Here is a 13,299-nt window from a genome sequence, read left to right on the forward strand (position 1 = left end):
AAGAGAACCTACAGATCAATACAAAACCAAAAACCATATTAGAAGAAAGAAAAAAGTTGAGCCCACATCCAAGACCCAGACCAGAAAACAGACGGAAATACAATAGAAAAACCAAGTGTATGGATAACCAGAATAGAGGATCAAGAAGAGGAGAACCCACTAATTAACATAAACCATAAACCTGAAAATAATAAAAATAACAAGAAAAAGAGGATGAAGAAGAGCCAAGACCCAGAACGGAAAAGATAAAATAGAAAAATACAATACAAAAACAAAGAATATGAACACGTAAAATAGTGGAACAAGAAGAAGAGAACCTACAGATCAATATAAAACCATGAAAACACATAAGTAGATGCAGAAAATAGTTGAGGTAGGAGCCCAGACCCAGAACAGAAAATAGGTAAACACAAAAATACGAGATTGATTGATTGATAGAGAAAAAAACAAGTATATGAATAACCAGGATAGAGGATAAAGAAGAAGAGAACCTACAGATCAATATAAAACCAAAAAAATACAAAAGAGGAAGAAGCAGAAAAAAAGTTGAGGAAAATGAGCCCACACCCGAGACCCAGACCGAGGCCTCCGGGACGTGGCAACCTGTGACATCAAGATCAAGGAGGACAACAGAAGACAAGATGGGGCTGTGCAAGTGTCCCAAGAAGAAAGTGACCAACCAGTTCTGTTTCGAGCACGCCACCAACGTCTGCGAGAACTGCATGGTTACAGGACACCCCAGGGTAAGCACGGGGGGCTGGGGGGCCACGGGGGAGCGTGTGAAGGGGGTGGAATAAGGTGACAGTTCAGGGGTGGGGGCGGGTCGTGGCCTTGCCGACGTGTGTGTGTTGTCTGGAGTATTTATCAGGCTTGGGTTATGGTACAGTTTTGTGCTCGAGTCCATTTACGATTACATGACGACATCACGAGTCCAAAACAAATACAGCCGTTCAGTTTCACAGCTGAACTCGAGTCCAAACACTGAAATCCAAGTACAAGCAGGTTTGGTATTCTGGTGCTTGGCCGCCTCACCCCCTCACCATGACTGTCCGCCCGTCCCCCAGTGACCAGGCTTAGGGCACACCTTCGTTGGTCCCTCACCCTGGCCCCACCCCACCCGGGCAGGCCGTCAGGCACCTCACCAGACACACGTTTGCATCGTTTTGTTGTACTCAGAAGTACTCGTGAAACTGTTGAGCACACAAGTACAACAAATTGACTTTTTTTTTGACTATGTAGTACATGTATATATGACAGTAGTTGAGTTGAGTACAAGTACACTTACCCAAGCCTGGTATTTATATTACCTGTGTACTTGTGATTGTGTGTGTACCAGTGTGGGTGTGAGGGGTCCCGGGGACCACAGGGGGTCATGCTAAAGGGGTGAAATAAGGTGACAGGTCAGATATGGAGTTGGGTCTTGTCTATATGTGTGTGTTCATTAACAATAAACTAAACATTATCATTTAAAATAACTAGCCAGTCCCTAAAGGTATGTATCAGGGTAAAGAATATTAAATGGGACTAGTATGGAAATAATTAGCTGGTAATTATAAGGTTTCCTCCTTTTAATTTGCAATAATTATAGTAAATAATAATGACTAAAAGAAGACAGGAATTTGATAAAGTAATTCGGTAAGAAGTAATTAAGTAAAGTAATTGCCGTAGGAGTAAGAAAGGAATTAGGAGAAAAAAGTAATTGAATTAGATGTTAATAAGTAAGAAAGGAATAAAGAGCTTGTAATTATATATATATATATATATATATATATATATATATATATATATATATATATATATATATATATATATATATATATATATATATATATTTTTTTTTTTCTCTTTCAGTATAGTATCAGTAAGGAAGTAATTAGGAGCTTGTAATTATAGTTTATTTTTAGTGTATAATTATTAAGGAAGTCAAAAGCTTGTAATTATAGGTTTTTCTCCACTTTTTTTTCAGTGTATCATCAAGTCATACCACAAGTGGCTGGACAGCAGTGAATATGACCCCTCATGTCAAGTGTGTGGTGCCTCGCTGGCCTCCGGGGACTGTGTGCGGCTGGTGTGTTACGGTGAGTCTCTCTCTCTCTCTCTCTCTCTCTCTCTCTCTCTCTCTCTCTCTCTCCAATTATTTTTTTTATGATACCAGGTATTTTTATTATGAATTTTATACCCACAATTTTGTCATATTAGTCAACCATTTTATACAATCTATCAATATCTCTATCCTGATTGTTTCATAAAGTGCTTTGTTCTATCTATCTGTCTATCTACAATGTACTTCCAGATGTGTTCCATAAAGTATCATCTATCTACAGCTGTCCTCCATCTTTGTATTTAACTATCTATTTCCAGATGAGTTCCTTAAAGTGTATCCACCATCTATCAATCTTTATCCCCATCTATCTCTCGATATTTCCAGATGTGTTCCATAAACTGTCTATTTATCGATATTCACCATCTACTTATCTCTATCCCCCATCCATCTATCTCTCTATCTCTCTTCCCAGATGTGTTTCATAAAGAGTGCCTCAACCACTGGGCCAGTCAGCTGCCGCCCAACACTGCCCCAGCTGGCTACAGGTGCCCCATGTGCTCTGAGCCCGTCTTCCCTGCCCCGAACCTGGTGTCCCCGGTGGCTGACTACCTTCGGGAGACCCTGGCTGCCTACCCCTGGGCCAGGACGGGTCTTGGCCTGCCCCTGGTAAAGACTGCATGCTTTTGTTTTATACCTATATATTCTCTCTTCATCATCATCTTCTTCCTCCTCTGTTTCTTCTTTTCAATTCAACAATTCAACACTCACATAGACCACATCAGTGCCACAGCCAACAGAACACTGGGGTTCCTGAGGAGGAATCTATATAACTGCACACCTGACATTAAACACATAGTGTATGACATACTTGTGAGACCAACACTTCAATACTGCTCCATGGTGTGGGATCCTTACACACACAGAAACATTGATAGGTTAGAGCAAATCAACACCAAGGCGGCTAGGTTCATTACAAACAATTTCACTCGCATCACTGGCATCACAACACGGATCAAACAACAGATAAACATGGAACCTCTTCACGTATGCAGACAAGCACACAGACTTGCACTTATGTACAAGATCACAAACACTCACATTGACATTGACCCACATACATACTTACACAACGCAAACAGCCAATGTTCTCGTAACATACACATCCATAAATGCCAAACATATCATACTAACACTGACGCATACAAATACTCATACTTTCCACACACCATATGTGACTGGAACAGCCTCCCTCAACAGATTTTAGACTGCAGCACAATAGACTCATTCAGAAAACAAATGCACACTCACTTGTCACCACAACACACCAACACTAACAATTACACTTGATTCACTTCCCTCCCCTGCACACTTGGCTCCCCCGTCCCCCCAACAGCCAACACAAATATGCGTGTTATGCACCTGATAGGTGCCCTGCGCATTATTATCTACATCCAGATCCAGATCTTCTTGTTTCCTCGTCGGAGCAATGTCTAGCGGGCTTTTATTTGTTGTTTTTGTTTATTGCCCTTGAGCTGCCTTCCTTCCTGTAAAAAAAGAAAAAAAAAAAGAAAAAAAAAAAAACTCCCTCCACAACTCTTATTTATCGACTCCCATGATCCTACTCACAGATAGAAGAGAAGAAGAGCCAGGAGGTAGTGGACTCAGCCTGGGGTAGCATGAACGGGGCGGCGGTGAGCGAGGGCGGCCCACACAGCACCCCCACCCCACACCCCCGGCAAGTGCAGCCCCACCCTGACCTCCACACATCCCCCCTTGACCCACACTTGCGGCCCAGTGTACATGGTAAGGGATTTAGTATTTCCAGTATTTTGTTTGTTTTATCGTATAGTATCTTCTTTTTGTTCCTCTCCTTGGTGTTTCGTTAATCTGATACGTTTTATTTTTGTTTCCTCCGTTTCCCTTCCTTTGTATTTTTTCCTTCCCTTTTTCCTCTTTTTTATTGTTCTTTTCTCTCATTTTTATTCAATTTTTTTAATTAATCAAGTAATATATCTTTACAACACCTGTAACATTAAATTAAGCAAGAAATTCGTCCTTAACCAATAAATATGTCCCAATAACACACCCATACTTTTTAAATAACAAAGGAATACATCCTATTAACCTCACTCCACCCTCAGGCAGTGTTACCAGCAGCAGTAGTGGCGGGGGGGTGCGGGTCACAGCCATGGAAGACCCCCCCATCACCCCTTCAGTTTTCCGAGACACTCACCACACTGCTGCTGCCACCCCATCTGCTGTGAGTACTAGTGTGGCTCGTAAAGGCTCCTCGTCGGACACCAAGCTGCTCTTAAATGAGGGACCGGATGCAGACGAGAGTGAGAATAAGTACAAGAGGAGGTCTGCTATCGAGTGGTTCAGCCGATGGTGGAGGTGGGTGTGATTCTGTATTTTTCTGTCTCTTGCTCTCTTTCTCTAGGGGAATGTAATGTATAGAATCAATTTTAGTGGGTTAGTCAGTGGTTAAGATGGGTATGGTTCTCTCTCTCTTTCTAGGTAAATGTAGTCTACTATATATTATGTATGGACGGTGTTTTTTCATAACTACAGTGTGGTTCATTATTAAAATCCGCAAATAAAAAAAAAGATTAGTTACAGGGGTTGTGTGTGTCTTAAATTCAGTACTGCCAGTGATTTGTGTACTCATAAAAAGAACTACTACTGATGCCTCGTCTTGCTATCAAAATACCAAGAGTAATATTAGCTACCGTCCGTGCATAACATATTGTCGCCTTCGTAAACAAACTTCCTGAGTCATCTGAAAATCAAATAAAAGACTTGGGCAGCATTTTGACGAAGGTGACAAGAGAGTAACATATCCATGGTTCCTCCCCCCCATAGGTCGATGAACCGGCCTGCCTCACGCCACCACCAGGGCTTCGTTTTAGGGGCGCGGCGCATGGTGATCTTATTGGTGGTGCTGGGCTGCCTCACGCTCTTTGTGGTGTTGTCGTACTTCAGCCGCGGGGCCTCGGATGACGACCCCATGCTGGACCCCTTCAATAACCCCAACATACGCGTGGCAGGGGAATAGCGGGGATTGTTTGTTAGCTTGTTGGTTGTTGTTTGATGTGTGTGTGTGTGTGTGTGTGTGTGTGTTTCCTGTCTCCCAGCCACATGTGTCTTATGGATTGTCATTTGCACTGTTTTCGATAGAGGTTTACTTGTTTGTTTTGCGGTGAACTTTTCTTACTGTATTAACTTTTTTTCTTGTTCTTTTCTTTTTTCTTTTACTCCATTCACTTTTTTATTTTTCTTCTTCCTTCATTTATTTATTGTCTTATAATTCTTTTTTTCTTCTTTCTTTCTTATTTGCCTTTCTGTATTTCTCTAATGTACACGTATGGCAGACAAGCTAGAGTGAACATTGACAATAATTGCATAAGAAACTAAGAGCTGTGGGAGATGACTGTGCAAGTGAAGAATCCATTGCCACACCTTCATCCTCTCCAAAGTAATTTATCCAACGCTGACCTAGACTCAAAGTTTTTTTAAGAATGGTTGGGTCATGAATGGTAGCGAAGTCATGAATACATCTCCACACCCTCATCTTATCCATAGTCATTTATCCAACGCTGACATAGAATCGGAGTTTTATATGAATGGTGGTGTCATGAATAGTCTTTTTGGGGGCATAAGACACCGCCACAATGCTCATGTCTTCTCTGCTCAAGGTAAAGTTCCGAGGGGTGCAAGAAATAGAAGGATGGTCATGTCAGGGGGTTTGAAAAAAGAATACTCGTGTCAGGCATAAGAAACTGTGTCATGTCGAGTGAGTGAAAAAGAAAAATAGTTGTGTCAGGCATTAGAAATAGAAATAAGAATAGAATAGAAAGAAAAATAGCTGTGTCAGGAGTAAGAAATAGAAAGATACTCGTGCCAAGGGTTTGTTCAATACATAACATAACATGGCGGTCAGTTTGGCAGTAGCGGGACTGATGACATTTGTATCCTGTGCGAATTGTGTGAGGTTAGTTTGGGTTCCGAGAGGCAAGCTGTATGTGTGTGTATGTGTGTGTGTGTGTGCAGGCATCTAAGCTAAGTTACTTGTGATTAGCTTCGGTACATCTTTCCGTCGCCTGTGATCGTCCCGTCTTAGTTTGTTTACGCTGTTATTCTCCTTCCAGAGTTTATAGTTTAAGTCAAAATCTTTCCGGCACAAATGTATGAGTTGATGTTCTGAGCCACGCTTCTCTCTCTCATTGGTCCTGCTGGAAGGGTTCACTGCTTCGGAGGTTGATAAGGGCAGCACATTACCAGGGTAGTCTCGTTTTTTCAGACTTAAGTGAACTGGAGTTAATATGAACACATGGTTTGATATATTGCATTTGCTTGGTGATTCATAGATGCCATTTCAAGGATTTTAGCACCAGGAAGAATTATGTTTTCTAATCTGAGCAGCTGGTTTAATATTTAGGGTTTATTGATATTATTTAATTCAATCAGTTGGTTTGATATGCTGGATTTCTTTGCTGAGTCAGACATCATTCCAAGTAGTTTCCACACTTCTTCTTTTTCATCGATTCACCCAACCACATAAGGATGTTAAATGAAGAAGATTCCGAGGAGTTTCCACACCAAGGAGAATATTAGTTAATCCGAGCAGTTGGTTTCGTATTGTTTGAGTTTGTTTGGTGATTCATAGATGCTATTCCAAGGAGTCTTCACACCATGGAGAAAAATTTGATGCTGGAAAACTTCACTCAGTCATGTTGTCTTGCCTTTTTTTATTTTTCTCTTACTTTACTGTCATAGTCTCATTTTTATCACCCATGTCTGCTCATTGAGGGGACTGTATGGGTCTGCATCAGTTTTATAGTTTCCCTTGATGCCCTTTCATGGATCTCTATAATATAATGGGCACCTAACTTGCTGACAATGCCCTTACAATGATGATAAAATTAATGGCCCAGAGGACTTTTGGGGCCTTATCCACCTCTGCTCAGCTATAGTGTGTGTCCCTAACTTTATCTTACCTTCATCTACCTCTGCCCTCAACTTCACCTTTATCCAGCTCTGATCGGCCCCACACCAGCACTGTAGATAATGTACATACTCCAACACTTGTTGAGTTGGTGGTTGAGTCTTCTCGCCCTCAATTATGCGGGGACTGTTGTTGTTGCTGCTTCCATGCACCGATTTTAGTTTATTTCACACGAGTGGTTGAGACGACTACATATTTAATCTTTATGCATCTAAAGTTAATCGACATTCTTGTGCTAGGCTCATATAATGTTAAGGAGGCATACATATTGCCGAGGAAGCTGTGGCAAGTGTATATTCATCTTTTGTATTATTAGCTGTGTTGTATATATGGCCTATTATACTGGTGTAAATATGAATTATATATTATATATTTGAGATACAAGTGTGAGGTTATTTTGCATACCATTAACTGGTGTCCAATGCAAAAAGGATGAAGACTGATTGATCTATTGGGGTGTGTAGTCATGGCACCTCAACTACTGTGGCCATGTGGTGCTGGAGAGATTAAGAGAGTACAGCATGCACAGATCTTCATTCTCCTTCTTTGTTTGACGTCTTTATCTTCCCTTATGGGGTTGGATGGGTCAATGCAGACGCTGTCATTTTCATCTTTATATGGAGCGGGACTAGGCTGATGGCTTAGGTGGATTGCATGCCATGGCTTACGAGCCCCACCAGCTCAGGTTTGTAGTTGTGGTTGTTCCTCTCCTAGGTGAATAGCCTACTATGGTTAACAAGCCCCTCCCATCCAGGTTGGATTGGTGAGGTGGCAGGGCTTGTCCAAATGTCAGTGGGCCATGCACACAGCACCTCTGGGGCTCCAACCTACTCCAAGATCCTCCATAGATATTGCTTGCAGGCATAAATGTGTGAAGGATTTTCAGCCAGCGATCAGAAGGAAAGGAAAACTCAAAATTAGTATTTCATTACAAAATATTTAATCCACTGAAGAGGGCTGGGCAGGAAATAACATGACAGGTTGTAATTAAAGAGAACAAAAATTGGCATTATGAAAAAAAACACCTCTGCTGTTGTTTTCAAGCATGGTTCTTTCCATTCCACTACTGCATTGGCTGGAGGTTGAGCTCAGCCCTGTGGAAGAAAATTTAATTACATTAACACAAGTCAAATGGCTGTTGAAAATTATATTTACATTTTCTCCATTCCTCCATCACTAGATTCCTTTAAGGAACATTTTCATCTCCTCCTCCACTCCCTCCTTAGCATCCCTCACTTTGTCCCCATTATTGTTCCCTCATTGGCATTTCCTCTTTCTCTCCATCACCAGCTTCCCACATCTTCATCTCCTCCTCCTCCATTCTATCTCATTACCTCCTACTAATCTTCCATGTACCCTCTACTGCCTTCTTCTCCTCCACATCCCAGTACCCAGGTAAAAAAAATCTACCAAATCGGTCGACGGTCAGTAGCAAACCGTCCAATCGCGTCCAAGGTAGATCGGTAGGTTTTTCGGAAATTTTCAGAAATCTACCGATCGTTATAGTCGGATTAAAAAACTCTAAAAACTATATAAAAAAGATATAAAAAATGCTTTAATAATACTTTTTTTTAATTTGTCTCTTATATTATATTTCATTAGTTATATATATATAAATTTCAATTTTTTTTTTTTCTTTTTTTTTTTTTTGTCTTACCCTCTTACACTACACACACTCCACTACCGCATCGCGCCCGCACATACAACACAACACTCCTCAACTTCACATATCCCCCCCAACCTCTGGTTTTAAATTAAATAGTTCACTCAATTGATCAAAATCAAAAACTTTTTAATGTAAAATAAAAATAAAAAAAAAAAATAAAAAAAAAAAAAAGCACAAACGATTAACTGCTGGGCGGGTGGACTTAAAACACTGGACTTAAAAACACTGCCACTTATGAGGCTTGAGCACGTTGTCGAGAGCGAGCGTAGGTCGTAGGTGTACGCTGCTCTCGCGTCGGCAGGCCAAACAAGGGGGGGCGGGGCAAAAACTTTTGGCGGGGAGCGAATCTGCAGTAGTCGTGGCTGCGGCTGCTCTTGATTGGCTGGAGAACGGCCGAACGGCCGGTGATTAAGCGTGATGACGTCAAAGTAACCTGAATTTTCCTGCCTAACTGCTTCCCATAGATGCGCTCGAACGTGTTGAAACTTGTCCATGCCGGGGCCGCGTCTTTAAGTCTTAACAAAAAAAGTCCCGCGCCTTTTTTTTTTTACTCTATATACCGATTGACTGCCAATCATGCGATCGGTAGCGGTATTCGGTAGTTTCTTCAAAATACCGAATGATCGGTATCGGTAGCAGTAATCTACCGCCGGTAGTACCGATCCCAAATGTCAATCGGTAGTCCCAGCTCTGCCAGTACCCAACCCCATCACCTCTTACAAACCTTCCCTGTCCCTTCCATTTCAACCTTCTCCTCCTCCTCCAACCTCCACTTCCCTCCCGTTCCCCGCCTCACCTTAGCTGCTCCGAGAAGTCGTCCTCAATATTATCATCATCCCAGTTGTCCTCCCACACGTTGATGTCCTCAGCATCCTCCTCTGCCGCACCCCAGTCTGTTAGGCACACACAAAACATGGCAGTCAGCAACTACTGTATAAGCTTGAAAAAGGCTATTGACCAAGCTGCAAGTCAGTTTAATGATGGATTAATGCAATCTATTACACTTAAGAGAGGATAAAAAATGAGCTTCGGGGGACAGCATGACCCAAGCAAGATGATGCCGGTATAAACACTTGCCTACGCCACTAGGAGGCTGAGGCCGCCCACCAGACCCCAACAAGAAAGTTTACTGGTGCCACAGATGAAATGTTAAAAAAAAAAACCTACTATCACCTAATGGGTAGTAGTAACCTGTCACCCTTAAATGGTCTCATCTCCACATGAGAAAAAAAGTTTATCCAGATTTGGGTAAAGCTCCAGAAGTACACCCGCCATTGATAAAGATTTATGGCATGGTGAAGCATATCATGGAAGAGGGTATCATATTTTTCGTTAACAACTAAATCGAACGAAACTAACCAAACCTAGCCTGACCTGAACAAACCATAACCTAACCATACCTAACCAAACTAAATCTAATTAATGTGGCGTGGCCTGACCTAACAATCTAACCTAACCTGTCCCTCGCTGCCAAAATGCATCAAACTGAAATAAATCCCTCCATACATCCACCCCCGAGGCTACATTTCAAGGAATTAATACCACAAATGAGTACGTAGATTACGACAGAAAGCCCTATGGCAGTGAGCTATATGAGAAAAATTAGTTCATATATCACAAAGGAGTTCCTCATAGTGAGATGGGTGTAATTCTAGAGTAATACCGAACTTAAAATACACGGCTCAGGGCTGCTAAAAACCCCATTACTTTATTATTAGACAATTATTATCATTATAGTTTACTGAGAAATCCTAATCAAATGGAAGGAAAAAAAATAACTGAAAATAGGAAACGTAAAGAGGAAGCGAAAAAAAGGAAAAGAGGGGAGGAGGAATAGGATGGGAAGGAATTTATAAGAAGAGAGAGAGAAGAACAAGACAAAAGAATATATGATAAAGGAAGGAGAAAGAGGAGAACAAGACTAAAGAAGATAAAGGAATGGAACAAAAAGAGAAGGAGAAAGAGGAGAACAAGACTAAAGAAGATAAAGGAATGGAACAAAAAGAGAAGGAGAAAGAGGAGAACAAGACTAAAGAAGATAAAGGAATGGAACAAAAAGAGCAAGACTAAAGAAGATAAAGGAATGGAACAAAAAGAAAGAGAAAGAGGAGAACAAGACTAAAGAAGATAAAGGAATGGAACAAAAAGAAAGAGAAAGAGGAGAACAAGGATAAAAGAAGGAAAGGAATGGAACAAAAAGAGGAGAGAAGAAAAAGACTAAGGAAAATAAGATAAAGGAAGGAGAAAAAGGAGAACATGGATAAAGAAAAGAAGGAAAGGAAAGGGAACAAAAAGAGAAGGAGACAGAGGAGAACAAGGCTAACGAGAGAGAGAGAGAGAGAGAGAGAATAGAGAAAATAAAGATAATAAAGAGAGAAACATTAAAACCTCCTCCCATTCTCACCCTCTGCTGGAAATTCCTCAAACTCATCGTCCTCCTCCAAAAGGCCGAGGTCGATTTTGGGCTTGGTGTCTCCCTGCTTATCCGTGGACATGGTGGAGGTGGTGGTGTGTGGAGGTGGTGTGGTGGTGTTGAGGTGGAGGTGGTGATGACTAGGCAGGTAGAGCACGTTGTTTTGATGCCTCCTCCTCTTCTTCTTCTTCCTCCTCTTCCTCTTCTTCTTTGGTGTTTTCCTCGACTTCATCTTTTTGTTCCCTTCCTTCTCTTTCCTTCTTTTGCCTTAATTGTTCTCCTCTTCCTCCTTCTCTTTTTATTCCCTTTCCTTCTTTTCTTGTTCTCCCCTTTATCCTACTCTTTTTCTCCCCCTCTTCCTCCTTCTCTTTTTATTCCCTTTCCTTCTTTTCTTGTTCTCCCCTTTATCCTACTCTTTTTCTCCCCCTCTTCCTCCTTCTCTCTTTCTTTCCTTTCCTTCTTTTCTTGTTCTCTTTTTCCTTCCCTTTCTGTTCCCTTCCTTTTCCTTCTTTTCTTTAGCCTTGTTCTCCTTTTTTCTCCTCTTTTTCTTCCCTTTCCTTTCATTCTTATCTTTAGCTCTGTTCTCCTCTTCCTCCTTCTCTCTTTCTTTCCTTTCCTTCTTTTCTTGTTCTCTTTTTCCTTCCCTTTTTGTTCCCTTCCTTTTCCTTCTTTTCTTTAGCACTGTTCTCCTCTTTCTCCTCTTTTTCTTCCCTTTCCTTTCATTCTTTAATTTCTTGAGCCTTGTTCTCTTATTTCCTTATTTTGTTTCTCCTCTTTCTCTTCTTTCTCCTCCTCTTCATCTTCCTTTCTTCTTTCTTCTTCCATCTTCCTTCATCTTCCTTTCTTTTAGCCTTGTTCTCCTCTTTCTCCTTCTCCTTTTCTTCCTTTTCCTTCAGTCAATCAAGATAATACAGCTGCCATAACCCGTAAAATGGCTGTATAAAAGCTTGTATAAGGAACTGTGTATGGGTGACTGATATAGTTTGGGGTTATTTTTGAAGGAATGGCTTGGAAGGAATGGGAGAGCTTTTGATATAGGTGTTTTAGAAGGGAAAGCTTTAAATATAGACGTTATAGAAGGGAGCGATTTTGATAAAGGCTACCCTACGTACATGTTACAGAAGGGAAAGCTTTTAATATAGGCTTTATATATGGATTTTCTAACTATATATCTACCATGGCCTATCAGGTGTAGCCTACCAAAAATTTAACTACAATGTAAGACAAAATTAAGTTACGATTATGATTGAGTTGATGTTGAAATAATGAAATGAAGGCCATTCTGAACGCCATTTTACTATAATATTCTGTCTAATTATATTGTAACAGTTTTATAGCGTTTCATTTTGGTATTACGGTTGTATTAATGAATTACGTTTTGAAACAATGAAGTACGCTTTCGAAGTACTGAATCAGCTGGCGGTTCAGTAATGGCGGGGAGGCAGAGAGCTCAACCCTTAGGTAAATATCATCTTAAATCCTTCCTAACTAATGATCTCCTGGCTTTCCTTTTGCAGGGTGGGAGTTAAGGTGTTAATGAGGCCTTGTACCATGCGTGGGCCAGGTGTGAGGTGTTAATTAGGCCCCAAGGGAAGGTGTGTGAGGGAGGTGTCAGGTAAACATTGCATTAATATCCTCCAAACTTGACCTCATGTTAATTATAGCTTGTTTTGATGGCTAGGAAGGGATTGGGTTGCTTGTAGGTGTTCCCTGTGCACCTACACACACACACACACACACACACACACACGAGGAAAGGAAAACACTCGAAGTCTTGTTTTTTTTCTTTTTCCACAAGCCATAAAGCCACACGGAAAGAGGTTCAGTTAGTGTTTGTCTGTTTTTGTGTTTGTCTCACTTCCGTATATGGTCCTGAAATACGTGTTAGTGTGTGTGTGTGTGTGTGTGTGTGTGTGTGTGTGTGTGTGTGTGTGTCCCAAAATAACTCTGTTCTTAAGAAGGATTAGTCTCATGTCACGTTTATGTTGCTGAGGTATATACTGACTGACTCATTGACTGACGAACTGACTGATTGACTGACTGACTGACTGACTGAGTGCTTGCTTGACTGATTAACTGATTGACTGACTGAGTGCTTGCTTGAATGATTAACTGATTGACTGACTAACTGACTCTGAGTGCTTGCTTGACTGATTAACTGATTGACTGAC

General features: G+C 41.1%; 2 protein-coding genes and 1 long non-coding RNA gene across 3 annotated transcripts in view; 2 read left to right on the forward strand and 1 right to left on the reverse strand.

Annotated features, from left to right (window-relative positions):
- The first annotated feature begins 580 nt into the window (after positions 1 to 580).
- Positions 581 to 7,573, forward strand: LOC126994558 (zinc finger protein-like 1). Its single transcript, XM_050853887.1, has 6 exons — positions 581 to 743; positions 1,967 to 2,078; positions 2,517 to 2,710; positions 3,673 to 3,847; positions 4,186 to 4,438; positions 4,907 to 7,573. The coding sequence occupies exons 1-6, from the start codon at positions 642 to 644 to the stop codon at positions 5,097 to 5,099; spliced, it is 1,029 nt and encodes a 342-aa protein (XP_050709844.1). The 5' UTR covers positions 581 to 641; the 3' UTR covers positions 5,100 to 7,573.
- Positions 7,574 to 7,966: 393 nt separating this feature from the next.
- On the reverse strand, positions 7,967 to 11,324 carry LOC126994566 (uncharacterized). Its single transcript, XR_007749293.1, has 3 exons — positions 11,120 to 11,324; positions 9,512 to 9,608; positions 7,967 to 8,143 (listed from the first exon to the last, which is right to left on the reverse strand). It is a non-coding gene; the product is annotated as an uncharacterized LOC126994566 (long non-coding RNA).
- A 1,239-nt stretch (positions 11,325 to 12,563) lies between these two features.
- Positions 12,564 to 13,299, forward strand: part of LOC126994570 (Krueppel-like factor 12) — a 153,093-nt gene continuing 152,357 nt past the window's right edge. The window contains exon 1 of the mRNA XM_050853903.1: positions 12,564 to 12,589. The gene's annotated coding sequence lies outside the window, so the exon portion shown is untranslated. The remainder of the gene's footprint in view (positions 12,590 to 13,299) is intronic.

This window comes from Eriocheir sinensis, chromosome 7 (genome assembly GCF_024679095.1).
Source record: "Eriocheir sinensis breed Jianghai 21 chromosome 7, ASM2467909v1, whole genome shotgun sequence".
Classification (NCBI taxonomy): domain Eukaryota; kingdom Metazoa; phylum Arthropoda; class Malacostraca; order Decapoda; family Varunidae; genus Eriocheir; species Eriocheir sinensis.

Coding starts and splice junctions, on each gene's coding strand:
- LOC126994558 (XM_050853887.1), top strand. CDS start 642: ATGGGGCTGTGCAAGTGTCCCAAGAAGAAAGTGACCAACCAGTTCTGT. Junction 744..1,966: donor TGGTTACAGGACACCCCAGG/GTAAGCACGGGG, acceptor CTTTTTTTTCAG/TGTATCATCAAGTCATACCA. Junction 3,848..4,185: donor CTTGCGGCCCAGTGTACATG/GTAAGGGATTTA, acceptor CTCCACCCTCAG/GCAGTGTTACCAGCAGCAGT.